Raw genomic sequence first — 16,903 nt, forward strand, 5'->3', positions numbered from 1 at the left:
GGCTCGGCTGGCTGTGGGGTCTTTGGAGAGAGAGGAGTCTCTGCACCAGGCGGGGGGGCGGGCTAGAGGGGTCCCGAGTGAGGCTGCTGCCCCCTGCCCAGAGGCAGAAGGCCCAGGAGGACTGGCATTCTCCCTGTTCTCCCAGATGAGGCGGTCAGAGCCCAAGGTGCCCCACATGTTGCCTGACACCCAGAAATGGGTGGAGCGCGGTGCTGCAGTGGTGGGAGGAGACTGTGAACCGCAGCAGGCCTTGGGGAGTGCTGTTAAGGAGGCAGGAGGACCTGGGTGGCGTGGGTTGGGAGCCTGTGAGCCTGGGTTTAGCCCCAACACTCGGCGGCCATGAGACCGCCCAGTTCCCATGTGTGCTGGGCCTGTCTCCTCACCAGCTCGAGCCCCCCTCACCGTGGGTGGAGATGACGTGAGTTAGTCTCGGAACAGTGCCAGCTCGCAGCTCACACCCACCAGTAACGTCTAGACCCCAGGCGGGGGCCACAGCAGGTGGGTGAGGCCGAGGCAGTGGCTCTCCTGGGAGCAGCTGCAGCAGGGGGTGAGCTGCTGCGTGGGGAGATGCAGCAAGCTGCATGGGCAGGAAGTGAGGGGGGAGCTTGCTGAGGGCTGCATGAAGGTGCCGTTCAAGGTACCCGAGCTGCCTGGCCGACCCCAGGGGCTGAGGAGGTGCCACCACGCCTTTGGCCTGGGTAAGTCCTGCTCCGGCTTCCAGCCTGACCAGGTCCCCAGGCCCCTCCTGAGGGCAGCTGAGGGCTGGGCTCTGGGAGGACTAGGCCCTATCAGGTCAGTACACTGGGACTTGGGCTGGGACCAGGTTAGCCAGCCTGGGCCCTCTGTGAAGGAAGCCCACTCCCTGGGCCTGGGTGGACGGGCCCCACCTCCAGAGACCCCACCCGCCGTTTCTGCTGCTGGACTAAAGGCTGTGCTGATTGTGCAGTAGACTCCCACCCCAGCAGTTCTGCTGAGGCCTCAGGAAGCAGACAGGTCCAGGGGCAGGGACCGTTGGAGGCGCGGGGTAGGGAGCCAGGGAGAGGTGGGGTGGGGGCGGTCAGTGCCCAAAACAGCCCCTTCTGCCTGCTCCCCCTTTCCAGCTCCCCAAGGGGCCAAGCTCTGTAGAGGATGGATGGGCATCACCCGAGACAAGGCCCATGCCTGGGCAGGGCAGGGCCACAGGTGAGCGGCCTGTGGCTCGCAGGCCCAGGGGTGTGACCTTAGGGGCTTCCCCAGGTCTCAGGTTTGGGCTGTAGCGATCACAGCAGGGCCTGGGCCTGGTCACAGCTGCCCTGCCCCTCCTCACTGGCCATGCTCAGCCGTCACCTGGGTCATCCTTGCTGACCTGGGTACTCGTAGGGCCAGGCAAAGCACACCTCCTCACACCACCAGGAGCCCCCACCCAGAGGGTGGGCGCTGAGGCTGTGTCCTTGTGGTGTCTGTAGGGGGAGGGGCTGTGGAGCCTTGGGGTTTCCTGTGTGCTGAGTCAGTGTGCCCAAGGGGAGGAGACCGCCCGGCAGCATGAGGTACAGCAGTGGGGCTGCCAGGTGGGCTCCAGTCCCTCAGTCTGCCCCAGCACCCCTGTCTTCTGCCCCCAGGCCAGCCCTCAGCTTCACAGGATGGGGCCACAGGTGCCCGCAGCCCCTCCTGCCCTCTGGGTCCTGGGGTGCCTTGCCCTGCTCCTCTTGCTGTGGGCGCTGTGCGCAGCCTGCCGCAGGTATGTCCACCCCTGGCCTAGGTTTCCCGTGGGGCCTGGCTCAGCTCTGGGACCAGAGCGGGTGGGACTTTAGGCAGGTCCCATCCAGCTCTCTGCCCCGCCTCCCTCCTGGGCTTGGACCAGAGGCTGACACCCCTTCCCCTGTCTGCTCCTTGGCCTGACACCCCCCCACCCCCACGTCTGCTCCTTGGCCTGACACCCCCCCCACCCCCACATCTGCTCCTTGGCCTGACACCCCCCCACCCCCACGTCTGCTCCTTGGCCTGACGCCCCTCCTGCCCCCAGGAAGCAGACACAGAGGCAGCAGGCCCGCCTGCAGGGCAGTGTGATGCGGGCTGAAGTGGTGAGTGCCAGGCTGTCCCCGGGGCCAGGGAGGGGCCAGCAAGGGACCGACCAGCCTTCCTTGCCCCCAGTCACTGCTGAGACGACCCCACCTCTGCTCCCTCAGCAAGTCGGACACCAGACTGCATGAGCTGCACGGGGGCCCTCGTGGCAGCAGAGGTGAGCTGAGTGAGAAGGGGCAGCCCGGTGGCGGGAGGGGCTTACTGCACGGCACCTTGACCTATCCCCTGACCCCACCCCCAGCCCTGCGGCCTGCCAGCATGGATTTCCTGCGCCCACAATGGCTGGAGGAGTCCAGAGGCACCATCAGGCCTCCAGCAGCCTTCTCACACCGGGAGCTGCCCCAAGCACCCTCCATCAGCCCCGAGGCCACCTATTCCAACGTGGGGCTGGCTTCGATTCCCAGGGCTAGCCTGGCAGCCAACCCTGTGGTGTGGGCAGGGGCACGACTGACCAGCAGCTGTGCCAGGCCTGGGCCTGAGGTCAGACCCATGGTGGCTGAGTATGGTTGCATCCAGAAGCTCCAGGGAACAGGTCCAGGCCCCCAAGCCCTGGAGCAGAGGAAGGCCCAGGTGATCCCAGAGGCTGAGGTAAAATGGAGGGGGCCAGGGAGGGGGGTGGGACTGGGCAGATCCTTGGCAGAGTGGATGGTGCTGACCCCTCTCTGGGTCGGCTTCCTATTTCCAGGTGGACATCCTGTACTCCAAGGTTAACAAGCCTAAAAGGAGGAGCCCAGGACCTGTCATAGACCAGCCGGACCCCAAGGGCAGGGGTGCGATTCTGGTTCTGGGGAGTGACCGGGCCTATGAGGCCCTCCCACTGAGGGGCCGAGGCGTGGACAACAGCCTTCTGGAAAACGTGTATGAAAGCATCCAGGAGATGGGGGCCCCTGAGCGCCTGAAGCCGCCCAGCTCTGGCTATTAGCACGAGTGGACACGTGCAGGGCACACAGGCCCCTGGCTGCCTGCCCCAGCCCGTGGAGGGCTCTCCAATTGCTCCCTGCCCCGAGCACCAAGCGCAAATGTTCCTTCCTCCACTCGCCCCACAGCCCACAGCACAAGTTCCAGATCCCAGGGCTGCCAGCCTGAGGGCCCCGGGGCCTTGGCTGCGTGGCCTCTCCGGGCCAGCGTCTCAATAAATCCCCTGCGCGGAGGAGGAACGCAGCCGTGCCTCACAGCCTCCTCTTCTCCGAAAGCCTGGCGGGGTTGGGGGGAAGGGGGGGTGCTGTCTGGAAGGAGGAAAGGCATCTCCCTGGCCTCGGGACAAGCTTCCTCCGGCCGGGGGGCCGGGGCCCTGCCAACCGAGGCCGTGCCGGCCGGTCAGGCTCAGAAGGCTGTCGGGAGGGCGGCGAGCGCGGGAGGCGGTTCCCTGGCCGTCGGTCCTGCGGGGCAGTGCCGCCCCAGGGTGGGACTTGGGGCCTGAAGGCCAAGGGAGGGCTCCGCCGCCAGCCCCGCAGTTACGTAAGGCGGGGGAGTGGGCAGTCGTGCGTTAAAGAATAACCTGCTCCCGGGCAGCCCGCCAGGCGGACGCGGCCCCTTCCCGGGCCGCCACGCCGCGAGGACGCGGCCGCCGGGCGGCCGGGGCGCGGGGGCGCGCGGGTACCGGGCTCGGCCGGGCGGGGGGGCCGGGCCGGGCCCCTTCCTCGGCCGCGCGGGAGCAGCCGCCCGGGGCGGGGCCGGAGGGGCGGTGCCGCGGGGCGCAGGCCAATCGGGGCGCGGCCGGCCGGGCCCCCTCGGAATGTTGATACCGCGCGCGGGCCAATGGGCGCGCGCCGGGGCGGGGCGCGCGGAGGGGCGGGGCCGGCCGGCAGCCTGCGGGCCGCGCGGCGCGGGCGGCGGCCGATCCAGGGCGGGGGTCGCGGCCCGGCCAGCCCGGCCCGGCCCGGCCCGGGGCCGCGTCCGAGCGTCCGCCCTCGCCGCTGCAGCCTGGCGCCCGGCCAGCCGGCCATGGAGGCCGAGCGCCCGCCGGCGCCCGGTCCAGGCTGCGGGCGCCCCCCGCCCCGCGCCGCAGGCCGGGACCCCGCGGCCGCCCCCGTGCCGGTGTCCGCGCCGCCGCAGGTACCGGGCGCGGGGGGCCGACCGAGCTGCAGCCGCGAATATGGCGTCGGGGCTGCTCGGACTCCGGGGGCGGGGCGGGGCAGGGGGGAGTCGCGCCGGTCCGCGCGTGTCCGTGGGGCCCGGGGGCCCAAGCCGGGCTCCGGGAGCGCTTCCCGCCGCGCGGGGCCGGGGGCGGGGCCGGGGCCGCGCTGGCCGCAGCGGGCGGGGCGTACCGAGAGGATCCTGGGCGGGGGTAGGGGGTTCCGGACCGCCGCCCCCGCTGAGCTGGCCCGGTCCACAGGGCCTTCCCGGGGGCGGCGGCTTTGCAGGCTTGGAGTTCGCGCCGGAGCCGCGGGCCGCGGACCTAGGGGCCTCGGGGACGTGGGCGGGGGCGGCGGGGCCTCCGACGCCGTCGGCGCACATCCCGGTGCCAGCGCAGAGGTGAGCCGGTGCAGTGCGCACACGTGCGCCGGTGTATGCGGGGGTGGGGGCGGCGCGGGCACGTGCCTCCCGATCCCCCCACGGCGGGCCTCGGTGAGGGGCGGGTCAGGGTCCCAACTGGGTTTCTGCTCCTTCCAGCTCTCCAGCCCAGAAGTTGAGGAGAAATGGTCAATATGTTAATATCCTTGTTTCCCACAAATCCTGGGGCCAGAGAGCAGATCTGGGAGGGAGCTGTTGTCAGTTTCTGTGCAGAAGAGGCTGCGCGGCCGGCTAGGGGGTCGACTGTCCAGGAATCCTTGGACTTCTGACCGCCATCTCCCCAGCCTGGCCGTGAAACCTGCCTGGGTGCCGGATACCGGGCTAGCTGCGCAGGCGGGGGCGGGCTCTGGCCTGGCCGCCTGGGGCCCCAGGACCCGAGTGTGCTTCAAGCCCGTCTCCCCTGGCTGCTGCTAGCTGCTGGCTGCTCCCGCCCTCCCAGCCTGGCGGTAGGCCCACAGCTGCTGTTGTGCAACCCTGGTTAATGTGTGATGGGGAGGGGGGGCCGGGCCTGGCCTGGCCCCATCAGTGGGGCCTCAGACCCCTGTCCAGCACCAGGGTCTGAAGGAGCCACTGAGGAACAAAGCCCAGGCAGCAGAGAAGTCAGGCTTCGGGTAGGCCCCAACCCAGGCCCTGTTCCTGGTGGTTCCTGGAGATTTGGGGCTCTGCAATCTGAGCTGGGGGTGGAGCTGGGCCTCCCGCCCAGCTCCTGGAGTGAGGGAGCCTGGTACACACACACGTGCCCAGGCCTGCACGTGTGTGTGTGTGTATGCTGGGTCAGGGGAGGGGCCTGGAGTACTTGCTGGGCCCCACCCGTGCCCCGCCCCCATCTCCTCCAGAACCCCCCCAGGAAAAGCCAGGCTGGACGAGGTCATGGCTGCGGCAGCCCTCACAAGCCTGTCCACCAGCCCCCTCCTGCTGGGGGCCCCAGCTGCAGCCTTCAGCACAGGTGAGACTTAGAGCCTGGCATGGGGTAGGGGTTGGGGCAGGGCCCAGGACCACTGTCTCTCCAGAACCCTACAGTGGGTGAGCCCCTGTGGGGCAAGCAGAGCCCCCTCACCTGGAACACCACCTTCTAAACACACCTCTTGAGGCCTAAAACAGACATCTGGACCCCAGTGCCGCTCCCAGAGGCCAAGCCACAGTGCCCCAGACCTGTGGGCCCTGTGATCTGTCCACACGTCTCCATCTCGCAGGCATCTCTCCACAGAGAACTTCTCTGATTATCTTTCCCTGTATTGGGGAGGCTAGTCCCCTGCTGCTGGGGCCGGCTCCTCCTGGTCACTTGCCTTCTCCAGGAGGCTCTGCCCACCGAGCTCACCTGTGAACAGAGAGACAGGTGGAGTCTCAGCGTTAAGGGACTTGCAGCTGGCAGTTCCTGCAGAGCAGCCTGAGCCTGAGCTGCAGTCCTGACCCCAGCGCTGGTGTGTCCCCACAGAGGCTGGCGTGGAGCCCTGGAAGGAGGCCCTGGTGCGGCCGCCAGGCAGCTGCAGCAGCAGCAGCAGTGGGGACTGGGGCTGGGATCTGGCCAGCGACCAGTCCTCTCCGTCCACCCCATCGCCCCCGCTGCCCCTCGAGGCAGCCCACTTCCTGTTTGGGGAGCCTGCCCCGAGGAAGAGGAAGGTGAGCCTGGGGGCAGCCCTCAGGATGGGATGCACATGGGTGGCCTAGCCTGACCACTGGCCCTTGTCGCCCAGAGCTCGGCGCAGGTGCTGTTCCAGTGTCTGTGGAAGCGCTGTGGGAAGGTGCTGAGCACGGCCTCCGGGATGCAGAGACACATCCGCCTGGTGCACCTGGGGTGCGGTGGGGCTGGCAGGTTGGGGGGGCGGGCCAGGCGGGCCACCGCTTCAGCTCCCCCCCGCCATGTCCCCAGCAGGCGGCAGGCAGAGGCGGAGCAGAGCGATGGCGAGGAGGACTTTTACTACACGGAGCTGGACGCTGGTGTGGACACACTGACCCGTGGGCTGGCCAGCCTGAGCCCAGCATCCCCCATAGCCTCCGCACCACCTGCCTTCCCTACCCTAGAGCTGCCAGAGCCCCTGGCCCGCCCCCACGTGTGGCACCGTGACCACGCCTACCAGGTGGGGGAAGCCACAGGCAGCAGCTGGGGTCGGTGCTCAGGGCGCCCCAGAAGGAAGTGAGGCCACAGCTGTGTCTCCTTTCAGGGCTGCCTGGCACCCGTCCGCCTGGAGCCACCACCCACCACAGTCAGGGCCTGCGTGCCCGCCCTGCCCACCAAGCTCGGTGCCAACCCGAGGTGCGTGTGTGTGGAGGACTGGGGCAGGCGCCAGGCAGGGAGGGTCCTGGCCTGACAGCGTCCCATGACCCCCATGTGTCCCCCAAGGAAGCCCCGAGGTGATGCCAAGAAGTGCCGGAAAGTGTACGGCATGGATCACCGGGACCTGTGGTGCACGGCCTGCCGCTGGAAGAAGGCGTGCCAGCGCTTCCTGGACTGAGCCCACCACCCTGGTGCCACTGCCCGCCACCCGGCAGGGCTTTTTAAAGGGGAAAATAAGCTACCCACCCCCCAGCCAGGGGCCTCTCCTAGCCGCAGAGTCTACTTTTTAATGTAGGGGGTAGCCGGTGACCCTGGACCCCCAGAGGTGGAGGGGGTCCCATCACTCAAAGTGCCTCTGAAGAAACCAGCCTTTTGCACTAAAGCCAAACCCCACGGCTGCCCCCTTGGCCCCAGGACCCTTGGGAGGGGGCCCACCCTCCCTGCCTCTCAGCTGGTGGACTTGTCAGGGTGCTGAAGGACCTGGCTTCTGGGCCACACGGGGGCCGGTCCTTGATGCACTTTGAGGGGTATCAGGGAAGGCCTCCCCTGCCCGCACTTAACCTGATGGCTCGACGTTTGTGCCGCGTTTTCAAAGCTCAGGTGTCTCGCGTCTGGGCTCCACCAGGCGAGGAGAAAAATTAAAGATTTGAGTTTTTTCCAGAAGCTGGGTCTGCCTCCTGGGGGGGAAGGGCATGGAAGTAGGGGCCTGCCACAGGTAGGGTGGTGGGCAGGTGGGCCAGGGAGGCCGGCATCAGGCCACAAAGGGCTGGGGGTCACTCTCTGGCCACCTCTACTCAGGGTGAGGCCAGAGGAGGGGACACTGAAACACACAAGGCGTCTGCTTGAGCAGCAATTTCCGAATTTATTGAAAGTGATCACTTTGCAAGAATGTCTAAGCTAACCCCATCACAGAAAGGAAACCCACAGGCAGGCCCAGAGCGTGCCCAGGCCGATGAGAAACCGCAAGACCACTAGAGAAAGTACTGATGACCTGTCCTATGGCTACAGAGAAGCAGACAGCAGAGCTGTGATTTCCCACCAACCAATACGAAAACCTTCTCCCCCAAATATTAAACACATCTCCAGTACAAACACAGGTTTATAACAATTAATATAAAGTCGATATAATATAGCTTATCCCCAGAAAAAAGCAACAATCTTCAAACACTGCCCCTTTTTTGTCTGTTTTGTTTTTGTTGACAGGTTGAAAGCATGTTGAAAAAATAAATATTTAAGAAAAGCACATACAGCACCCTCACTACACAGAGTTCTAAAAGGGCTGCATACAAAACACAACAGAGGATCTAAAAAATTAAAACAACCACCATTCAGTATGGCTTTCTTAAGAGGTGCACATGTCACAGAATGAGCAAAAATAAGATTATCTTTCATAATATTGCAAAAAGTTCCAGTTTTTGCATTTTTCTCAGAGTTTTCTTTTTTAAAAAGCAAGATGTGCAAAGTTGGAAGCAGTAGCTGTGTCTCTTGAGTAAATAAAGGTCCCTCTTGAGTCCTGGCAGTGTTGTGACTGCTCCCCAGACCCAGAGTCAAACATACAACCTGGTCAGGATCCAGAGCTTGACACGAAAGTCATGGTTTCCTTGCCCCACCCCCACCCCAAGAACTCACCACCCAAGTGACTGTTCCATTTGTGGCGTTGCCAACACCAAAATACAGGCAGACATAAACGGAAAAGTACAAAATGTGAAATGTAATCTACACAGTTTTTCCTCTTCGTAAAAAAATATTTATTAGTTTCAACATTGATTAAAAAAAAATCAGTCACATAAAAAAAAGCCTCATTACGCGTCTTTTTCCTCCACGCCTCCCGAGAGGTGATGTGTTCATCTCCATCTCTGAAATCCAACACTCTCCGATCAGAAACCGCACACGAGAATAATGAACCTGCCACACAGCAGACGCCTGGGGAACCTGTGGGACAGGACACGGGACCCTTGGTTTTCAGTACAGTATTGGTTTTAAGGAGGAAAACGCCCTGTGGCACTGACAGCGAACCCCTAAAAAGGCCAGTGAGGGCAGTGCAGAGCGGGAGCGCGTTGGTCACAAAGAGCAGGATGTCCTGAGTGCGGAGGAAGAGGTGGCCGGGACGTGGGCAGGGCAGCCTGAGAGGTGGGACCGGTAAAAAATCCAGAGACACTTGTTGGTAACAAAGGTCTGGTTTCCAAATGCATTTTATAAGAAAGTCAGTCTGTTTACAAAAGGGCTTAGAAAGTGGGAGGGGACACAGTTCTGAGCCCTGCCAGGCGGGCCCCCTGGGGAAGGCAGAAAGGGAAGTATGTCCCCGAGCCCCCTTCCGATCCTCCGCCCTGCACTGGCCTCAGCAGAAGCAGCCTGCAGTCCGCCCTGCCCCCGAGAGAGTTGGGGAGGATCTTGGGCTTTTCTCTGAAGCCACCAGTGCTGAGGTGCTCACAGCCTCCCCGGCTGAGAGATGTGGGTGCGGGCAAGCCAGACGACAGCTCTGTCAAGAGCACCGCCTTCTCACCAAGAGAAACAGCGGCTGATCGTAATAAAAACAAAGCTGTGGCTTCTCCCCAGGCGCAGGCTTCAAGGACAGCACCGGCCGTGCGTGCACACAGGCAGCCAGGGAGGCTGGCGCCCCGCGTGCTACTGGGGGCATGTGCGCCAGGCCACCAGCGGAACCTAAGTTAGGGTTTGTTTTGTGGGATTTCCCTTTTTCCACCCAGAGAGAGTAGATGTGACACAATGAAAAACTTGGTAAAAGCCATTTGGCTCACAGTCTGTGGAAAAAGAGAAAATGAAAGGCTGTCTCTCCAGTGAGGCCCCAGCTCAGCATCCTGAGGGGGTCCTCGCGCCGAGTGGGCAGGGTGGGAGAAGGAGACGGAATGTCTTAGTAAGGAGTGTCGTCAGGGATGGCCTTAACAAGGAGGCGGACAGCAGTGAGGGGCATCCTCACAGGGTGATGCTGGCCCACTGGCAGAAAAAAGAGGGCGAGTGGGTCGTGGGCTCGTCCAAAAAGACAGCAGGGGGACGTGACAACAAGCCGAAAGAATGACGACTCTGTTTCCTCAAGTGAGAAAAATAATGCCAAACAAAGTAACTATGTAACTACCTCAAAGTCTCTACTCAAGAAGTTTGGTTACCCGCCAGGGAGTGAGCAGCACGCGGCAGTTGAATACCACCTCCAGTGTTAGCAGCGACAAAGGCAAGCGCACCCAGGAGGTCAGCAGGAGCGGCCTGGGTGCGACGGGACGGCAGAGCCGAGGGGACAAGGCCAGCCCCTGGCTCTCCAAGGAAGTGCACACAGAACAAAGAGCCGAGGCCCCCCAAAGGGACCCCAAGTGGCCTGCAGTGGGAGCACGGAGCCCTGCCTGGGAGGAGCGGGTGCTTCAGTCCCCACGCTGCCGCCTCCCCCCGAAGATAGCACCTGGGAGCGCTCGGCTGCAGCAGGGGCCTCTGCAGCTGTTTTGTGTAGAGCACCAAAGTCCCGAGGCAGGTGGGCCGTGGCTTTCTGTACACAGGCCTGAATTCTGCAGGCTGCACAACGGGGCAGAGCCACGAGGGCAGGAAGCAGCAGTGGCCACAGGCAGTGACCAGGCTGCTGAGAAGGGGGGATGGAGGGGAGGGCAGAAGGGAGGGAGGAGGGTGGACTCGAGCACTGGACGCCAGGGCTCGGGTATAGCAAACTCTCCTCAACGTCTCTTGGACCTGTGGCCTCGGAGGCTGCGCTCGGGGGCCGCACTCGTGACCCCAACCAGCGCTGGCCCTGAACTGGCCACTGGGCCTCCCTGCGTCCAGAGGCCAGGCGGGCCACACGGGCTCCTCTGATACACCACCCACATGCACCTGCCAGGGACCCCTATCTGTCCCTGGGACGGTGGGAGCACACGCCCTCCCTGTGCTCAAACGCACCCTGCACGCCCACTTCATGTTGGGTCCCAGGGCCCCCCCGGGAGCTGGGGTTGCACCTGCCTCTGGGCCCACAGGGCTGGCTTCTGTGTGAGTCTGGGGGCCGGAGCAAAATAGAAGGGACCCAGAGGAGGGGCTGTGGGGGGTCAGCATGGCCCTGTCAGGCGAGTGAGGACCCCTGAGGATGCACACACAGTGGGGGGCCTAGGAGATCCAGGCAAAGTCCTTGTCGGGACCCCCAGACGGGCTGCGGGGTCCCCGTGGCGAGTCCTCGTCATCCTTGTCATCCCCCAGCAGCGCGTCCTCGGGGGCCAGGCCCACGTCGTCCTCGTCCTCACCCAGCTCCTCCTCGGCCTCCCCACGCGGGTCCTCGGTGTCCTCCAGGTAGGGCCCGTCACCTGTGAACAGCTCGGGGGAGCCCTCGGCGCCACCACCGTCCAGGGCTCCAGCCACACCACGGCCCGCGCAGTCGGCACACACGCCGTGGCGGCGGGACCCGTGCTTGATGCCCACGCTGGCGGCCGACATGAACACACGACTGCACAGCTTGCAAACGTACTTCTTGTCCTTGCTGTGGACCTGCAGGGGACGGACAGTCAGTGCAGGGGGAGGGGCGGTCAGTGCGGGACGGGTCCCACAGACCCGGATGAACTTGCGTCCTCCCAGCCGCATCCCTCTGAAAACCCTGCACCATGAAGACCCATTGCTCAGCCATTTGTTGCCAGGTGCTGCCCCACAGGTTCTGACTCTAGAAATGGAACTCAAATGACTCGGTCCCCGGGACCCTTGCTGGGTCTTTTTTGTTTGCTATATTTTAAACCCAGGGTTTCCTTGACCCCTCCCCACCCCACACACACACAAAAGAACAAAAACTCCAGGCCAAGCAGCAGGGACAGTGACAGTGCGCTGGGTGAGCAGGCAGAGCGAGGCTGGGCAGTGGGGCTGCTGCTGAGGCCCCTGAGGCCTGGGGCTCCCAGGCAAGGGAGCCAGGGGCCACCAGGACATCCGCCAGCGACTCAGGAGTCGCAGGAGCCTCTGGTCAGGACCAGACGGCTGGGAATACATCCAAACAGGCAAATGGAAGGCAGAGAGAGGAAGGATGCGGGTGCCATGGCAACCAAGGCCCAGAGACCCACAGTCCAGACCCAGCCCTGACAGCTCTGCCGCCACTGGCAGGAACAAGGTGATGCCTCGGTGCTGCCTGCTGCACTGGGGCTCAGTGACCCCCAAGAAATTAAAGGGGAAAGTACGATCCCCTCCTCAGAAAAAGGCAAGCCCTCCCACGTAGTCACAACATCTTCAGGGATTTATGACCCTTCCTGAAGCCCAACCATGAATCCAGGATAAAAATCCTGCCCCATCCAAAGTGAACAGTTCTGCTAAAGAAAGATGCGGCTACCCACATTGCTGTTGCAACAACTTTCCAGCACTTGTGTAACAAACAAGATACAATTCTCCTGGAAGAGAAACAAGGGGCACAGGCGTACATACCCTCCACATTTCTGTCAGTCATTTGGTAAAATAAGTCTCTACGGTTTCGTACTTGGATTAAGGGGATGCTGATGGACAACTAGAGAAAAAGCCATTCTCAAGTCACCGTGTGGTCGAGCTGGTGCTCCCAGCTCCGCAGACCTGCCTCTCCACACCCAGGGCTCCCCTTGCCTCCTCTGCTTGACCCCCTGCATGGGAGACATGAAGAGAAACGGGAAGGCCACGGCCTGCCTCCTGTGGCTACTGGGGACACTCAAAGGCTGGGGCCCATGGGGCCAGCCAGGGGGACATGGGCATCTCTTGTTCAGCTGGGCTAGGCCCCGACTCCAAGGGCTGTCTCTTCCTCCAGGTTTTCGACCTGACCCCAAGGGAACTCCCCAAATAAGGGTCCCAACTGGGCTGGAAAAGCAAAACAAATGACCAGCTACGATTACCCAATATAGAGAACAGACTGGAGGATCCAACAAGAGCCGAACCTGGACGGCACCCCAAGGCGAGCCAGGGCCCCTCACGTGCGGGTGGGGGACAGGCAGAGGGCTCTGCTCACCGCATGGACAGGCGTTTGGGGCTCACCCTGACAGGGGCCAAGCCTGAGGGTCTCGCCTTGGCCCCTCCCAGACTTTCACCGTTGTGCCCGGGCATGCCCAGGCCATCCTTGCCACCACGACAGGGCTGCTCCAGACAGGCCTGGCTGGTCTCACCTTCCCACACCTCCTGGTGGGTCTGCTCCTGAAGGTCAGCAGGTCAGCATGCTGCAGGGGTCTGGCCAAGCCTGCACACCCCGCAGACAACTCCCAACACTCCTGAGATTCCCAAACTCATAAAACCACCCAAAGTCCTGTCCCCTGCCCCCACAGCACATGCTGAGGGTGCCGGGCAGCTACAAGCCCAGAGCGGCCTCCACTGCCTCCTGCTTAAACCACTGCAAGACCAAGCCGGCCCCCTTTGGCCCTGCATCCCACCTCAAGTGTGTGTCCAAGAGGGGCTCTGTCACCACGTGTGGCCACAGTCCAGCCCCTTGACTCCGAGCTGCCCAGCCTTCCTGGTTTATCTCAGCCACCCAAGGGGGACCCTCACCCTGTTTTTCTTTTGGCGAATCTGTATCCCTGTTTCAAGGATGACCTTTCCCATGGTGGCCAAGCAAGTCCATCCATCTCTCCTGCCACCTGATGACTGTGAGCGAGAGACAGGCCATCAGACACCTAACAAGGGTCAGTGGGGAGCAGGGCTGGGGTCCCTGCGACTGCAGGGCGGGAGCTCAGAGAAGTGACCTCATGGTAGCACCAGGGGTCTGAGAGGGAGGTCCCAGCAGAGGAGGAAGTACTTGCCAAGACCACGCTGGAGCAGAGGGGATCCCAGAGGGAAACCCAAGAGCTGGGGCTGGGGGTGATGTGGCCCACCTGCCTTCTGCACCCAGACCCAGGGGGTGGAGCCTGTGCGGAGGGACACACGGGTCGGGGCGGCTCCCCCTGCTCACTGGGTCTTCCCACCACAGAGTGGACTCCACTTCAGGGCTTCCAGGGCATTCTGGACACCTCACGCCCCCATCCCACGTGCCTGGACACCTCAGCCCAGTGCAGAGCGTGCCCTGGCAGACCCCATGAGGACCCCATGCTGACCTCTGTGTTAGCCCCATACTAACCCCATGCCAACTCCCCCCCCCCACCAGTGAGCCCTGTGCTGACCCCGGCTGAGCCCTGTGCCGTCCCTGTGATACGGACCCCACACTGACCCTGCGATGACCCAGCTCTGACCCCACGCTGACCCATGCCCCCTCCCGCGCTCACCAGCGTGTGCCGCTTCATGTGCTCGCGCCGCGTGAACTTCTTCCCGCAGATCTCGCAGGGGTAGGGCCGCTCACCGGTGTGCGAGCGCATGTGCCGCTTGAGGATGCACTGGTGCATGGCCGAGAAGCTGCAGTAGGGGCACTTGAACTTCTTCCTGATCACCGTGAACTCGTTGACTGAAAGAGAGCGGACAGGAGTCACCGCGAGGCCCTGTGCAGGCCGCCCACCGCAGCCAGCAGCAACCAGAGCAAAGGGCTTTGCTTGTGAGGTTTGGTGTCAGAGGACCGGACAGGCCTGGGCCAAGGCCAGAGGCCACCGCTTCCCCTTTTTAAGAGAGTACATTTCCTCAGACAGCCCAGTGTACACACCAGCCTCTAAAACACAGTGACGGCCACACACAGAATCGCGACAGAAAAACACAAGTAGAAAACAGGTGAGACCAGAGAGCACCCGAGCCTGCAGCTCTGCCCACAGCCACAGACCAACAGTGCCCAGGAGCCGGTGGCACTCAGCTGCCCCAGCCAACCACCCACAGGCCAGCGGCCGGGCCCGTGGATGCCCAGGCAGAGGTACAGCCTGCCACACCGTGAGCCACAGCGCGTGCGAGGCCGGCTCAGCCCCAAACGCACCACGAGAGTGGGGAGCGGCCTCTGTGAGGCGTGGCTCGTCCACCAAGTTCCCTCCCTTCCACAGTTCAAGGACGATGCCACGGGCCCCCGAGTGGTCACCCCTGTGGCCAGCTGGGCCTCATGGCTGCAGCCACACTGCACATCAGGATTCGGCCACACCCTTGGAGGCGTCTTGTCCCACATTCCAGGTAGTCTCTCGGTGGCGGTCGGGGGTTTGGGTCCCGTGGTGTGAGCCTCACTGTGCAGGGCCCCACTGGCCCCTGGGACAGCTCACCCCAAGGGGCACCCTTTGCACTGGGCACTCACAGACACCACGGGCACCCCGTCTGGAGCCTGCAGGGCACTCATCCAGTACCTAGAACCCAAAAGGCCCTGGGGTCAGTCATCCTAGCCTTCACCGGGATTGCTGGGGGCAGCTGAGTCCTACCGCGTGAGGGGCCCAGGTGACAGACACTGTCCTTCAGGGTCTGGATGCAGCTGCCGGGCCCTCACGCCACCCCACAACCTGGAGGGGTACAGAGGGCACTCTGCAGGCTGTGTATCGGCACAAGCACCTGGAAGACAGGACACAGGTCCCGGTAGTCAGAAACACTGGACCTGGTCAGAGGCAGGCTGCCAGAACAAACACCAGCAGGAGGGGGCACACCTGGCCAGGCCAGAGCCGCCTCTCTCCATGCCCTCAGAACACAGTAAATGGCCATGCGTGGCAGGCCCTGGCCACGGTCACAGCTGCCCCTGGAGGCCCTGCAAGGAAGGCAGGTAAGAAAACAAATGCCACGGAGTTACACGGTGTGGGGAGGAGAGGAAAGCCCTGGGCCCTCTCGCTGGAGGGAACTGGCCAGTCTGCTGGAAGAAGGACCAGACAGTTTAGTCGAGCTCTGTCCCCCTAGCCATGGGCCACCTGCCGTGTCACACAACAGCAGGGACCCCTCATCACCATCCCCATGAAGCCTGCCCCAGGGGCCCCTGACTCCGTTCTGCGGCTCAGACCCCAGCCACGGCCACATCGCCATGGAAGTGGCGCCAGTGGGACGGTGCAGAGCAGGAACACCGAGCTCACAGGCCCGGACGCCCAGGTGCCGGGTGCTTGTGGAGTTGGTCCTCGCTCCCGCATCTCCGTTCCTGACACATGCTGGTTAAATTCAGGGAAAACGCTGAGCGGAACATTTCATGTTGCGTCCTAAATAAGCCATGTATCTTCTCTCAAGAACCCTTAAAAGGTGTCTAAACAATCAAGCAACCCAGATTCTTTTTTTTTTTTTTTTAAGATTGGCACCCGAGCTAACAACTGTTGTCAATCTTTTCTTTTTCCTGCCTTTTCTCCTCCAAATCCCCCGAGTACAGAGTTGTATATATTTTTTAGCTGTAGGACCTTTTGGTTGTGCTATGTGAGACGCCGCCTCAACATGGTCTGATGAGTGGTGCCACGTCCGCACCCAGGATCCGAACCAGCAAAACCCTGGGCCGCTGAAGTGGAGTGCGCGAACTTAACCACTCGGCCACGGGGCCGGCCCCCGACCCAGATTATTTCTTATTTTCCAGTGAGACCATCTGCGAGATCCGCCACAAGCTGCGTCCAGACTCCTGCACCAGGGGCTCTCAACTCTGGGGTCTCCCCGACCCCCTGGACAGTTAATCCACACCAGGGACACGCCTCCTGGGGTGACCTGTGTCCACACTTGGCCAGACAACTTCACCAGGGTGAGGCTATCACGGCCAGGACTGGGCTGTGTGGACTTCACCAAGCTCACAGCCACTCCCCAGAGCCCGGCTGCCTGCTCACCTTACAGCTTTTAGGCACATAAAAGGGATTCCCCACCACGCCTGAGGACAGAGCTCACCAAGTCTCTCAGAATTCTAAAGGATTCTAGGAAGTAAAGGCTTTAGGTGCTTCTACCCTGCGTGTGTGTGTGTGTCTGTGTGTGTCCGTGTGTGTGTGTCTGTGTGTGTGTGTCTGTGTGTCTCTGTGTGTGTGTCTGTGTGTGTCTGTGTGTCTGTGTGTCTGTGTCTCTGTGTGTGTGCCTGTGTGTGTGTCTGTGTGTGTGTGGCTGGGAGCTGGGGGCAGGAGGGAGGCACAGCTTGGTCAAGAGGCTAAAACCAGAACCCTGTGGAGAACCTGGAAGGCACTCAGGAGACGAGAAAGCCTCCCGGCCCCATCACACATGGTGCCCGTGGACACTTTAACGTCTGTCTTTCGAGTCTCTTTTCTGTGCATAAACATATAATTTTTTTTTGAAAGATTGGCACCTGAGCTAACA

The 16,903-nt window shown here is 62.7% G+C and overlaps 3 protein-coding genes across 13 annotated transcripts in view; 2 read left to right on the forward strand and 1 right to left on the reverse strand.

Annotated features, from left to right (window-relative positions):
* The first annotated feature begins 148 nt into the window (after positions 1 to 148).
* On the forward strand, positions 149 to 3,222 carry LIME1 (Lck interacting transmembrane adaptor 1). 4 transcript variants are annotated; one of them, XM_044748820.2, is made up of 7 exons: positions 149 to 698; positions 1,101 to 1,182; positions 1,599 to 1,717; positions 2,003 to 2,060; positions 2,131 to 2,218; positions 2,303 to 2,649; positions 2,747 to 3,222. In XM_044748820.2, exons 2-7 carry the CDS (start codon positions 1,129 to 1,131, stop codon positions 2,981 to 2,983), a joined length of 903 nt encoding a protein of 300 aa, XP_044604755.1. In that variant the 5' UTR covers positions 149 to 698; positions 1,101 to 1,128; the 3' UTR covers positions 2,984 to 3,222. The 4 variants fall into 4 exon arrangements, with proteins under 4 accessions (XP_044604755.1, XP_014704574.2, XP_014704578.2 ...); XM_014849088.3 differs by having other exon boundaries at positions 149 to 498; XM_014849092.3 differs by lacking the exon at positions 1,101 to 1,182.
* Positions 3,223 to 3,804: 582 nt separating this feature from the next.
* On the forward strand, positions 3,805 to 7,513 carry SLC2A4RG (SLC2A4 regulator). Its single transcript, XM_044748817.2, has 8 exons — positions 3,805 to 4,116; positions 4,397 to 4,536; positions 5,412 to 5,521; positions 6,011 to 6,195; positions 6,270 to 6,370; positions 6,449 to 6,653; positions 6,738 to 6,829; positions 6,917 to 7,513. The coding sequence occupies exons 1-8, from the start codon at positions 3,820 to 3,822 to the stop codon at positions 7,026 to 7,028; spliced, it is 1,242 nt and encodes a 413-aa protein (XP_044604752.2). The 5' UTR covers positions 3,805 to 3,819; the 3' UTR covers positions 7,029 to 7,513.
* A 1,511-nt stretch (positions 7,514 to 9,024) lies between these two features.
* ZBTB46 (zinc finger and BTB domain containing 46) overlaps positions 9,025 to 16,903 on the reverse strand; it is a 69,756-nt gene continuing 61,877 nt past the window's right edge. For 4 of the 8 annotated variants that reach the window (XM_044748811.2, XM_044748813.2, XM_070486310.1 and 1 more), the window contains exons 4-6: positions 14,017 to 14,192; positions 13,307 to 13,402; positions 9,025 to 11,317 (exon numbers count right to left, since the gene is read on the reverse strand). In XM_044748811.2, the coding sequence (XP_044604746.1) occupies positions 10,943 to 11,317; positions 13,307 to 13,402; positions 14,017 to 14,192 (647 nt within the window). In that variant the 3' untranslated portion in view covers positions 9,025 to 10,942. Of the gene's footprint in view, positions 11,318 to 12,229; positions 12,959 to 13,306; positions 13,403 to 14,016; positions 14,193 to 16,903 lie in introns of those variants that run through there. The other 4 variants (XM_070486313.1, XM_070486312.1, XM_044748814.2 and 1 more) reach the window with 4 other exon arrangements.

The sequence above is a fragment of the Equus asinus genome, chromosome 15 (genome assembly GCF_041296235.1).
Source record: "Equus asinus isolate D_3611 breed Donkey chromosome 15, EquAss-T2T_v2, whole genome shotgun sequence".
In the NCBI taxonomy this organism is placed as follows: Eukaryota; Metazoa; Chordata; class Mammalia; order Perissodactyla; family Equidae; genus Equus; species Equus asinus.

Excerpts from the sequence above, each read along its gene's own strand:
- LIME1 (XM_044748820.2), top strand. The coding sequence starts at position 1,129 with ATGGATGGGCATCACCCGAGACAAGGCCCATGCCTGGGCAGGGCAGGG. Across the intron at positions 1,183-1,598 it reads TGGGCAGGGCAGGGCCACAG|GCCAGCCCTCAGCTTCACAG; the intron begins GTGAGCGGCCTG and ends TTCTGCCCCCAG. Across the intron at positions 1,718-2,002 it reads CTGTGCGCAGCCTGCCGCAG|GAAGCAGACACAGAGGCAGC; the intron begins GTATGTCCACCC and ends TCCTGCCCCCAG.
- SLC2A4RG (XM_044748817.2), top strand. The coding sequence starts at position 3,820 with ATGGGCGCGCGCCGGGGCGGGGCGCGCGGAGGGGCGGGGCCGGCCGGC. Across the intron at positions 5,522-6,010 it reads AGCTGCAGCCTTCAGCACAG|AGGCTGGCGTGGAGCCCTGG; the intron begins GTGAGACTTAGA and ends GTGTCCCCACAG. Across the intron at positions 6,654-6,737 it reads ACCGTGACCACGCCTACCAG|GGCTGCCTGGCACCCGTCCG; the intron begins GTGGGGGAAGCC and ends GTCTCCTTTCAG.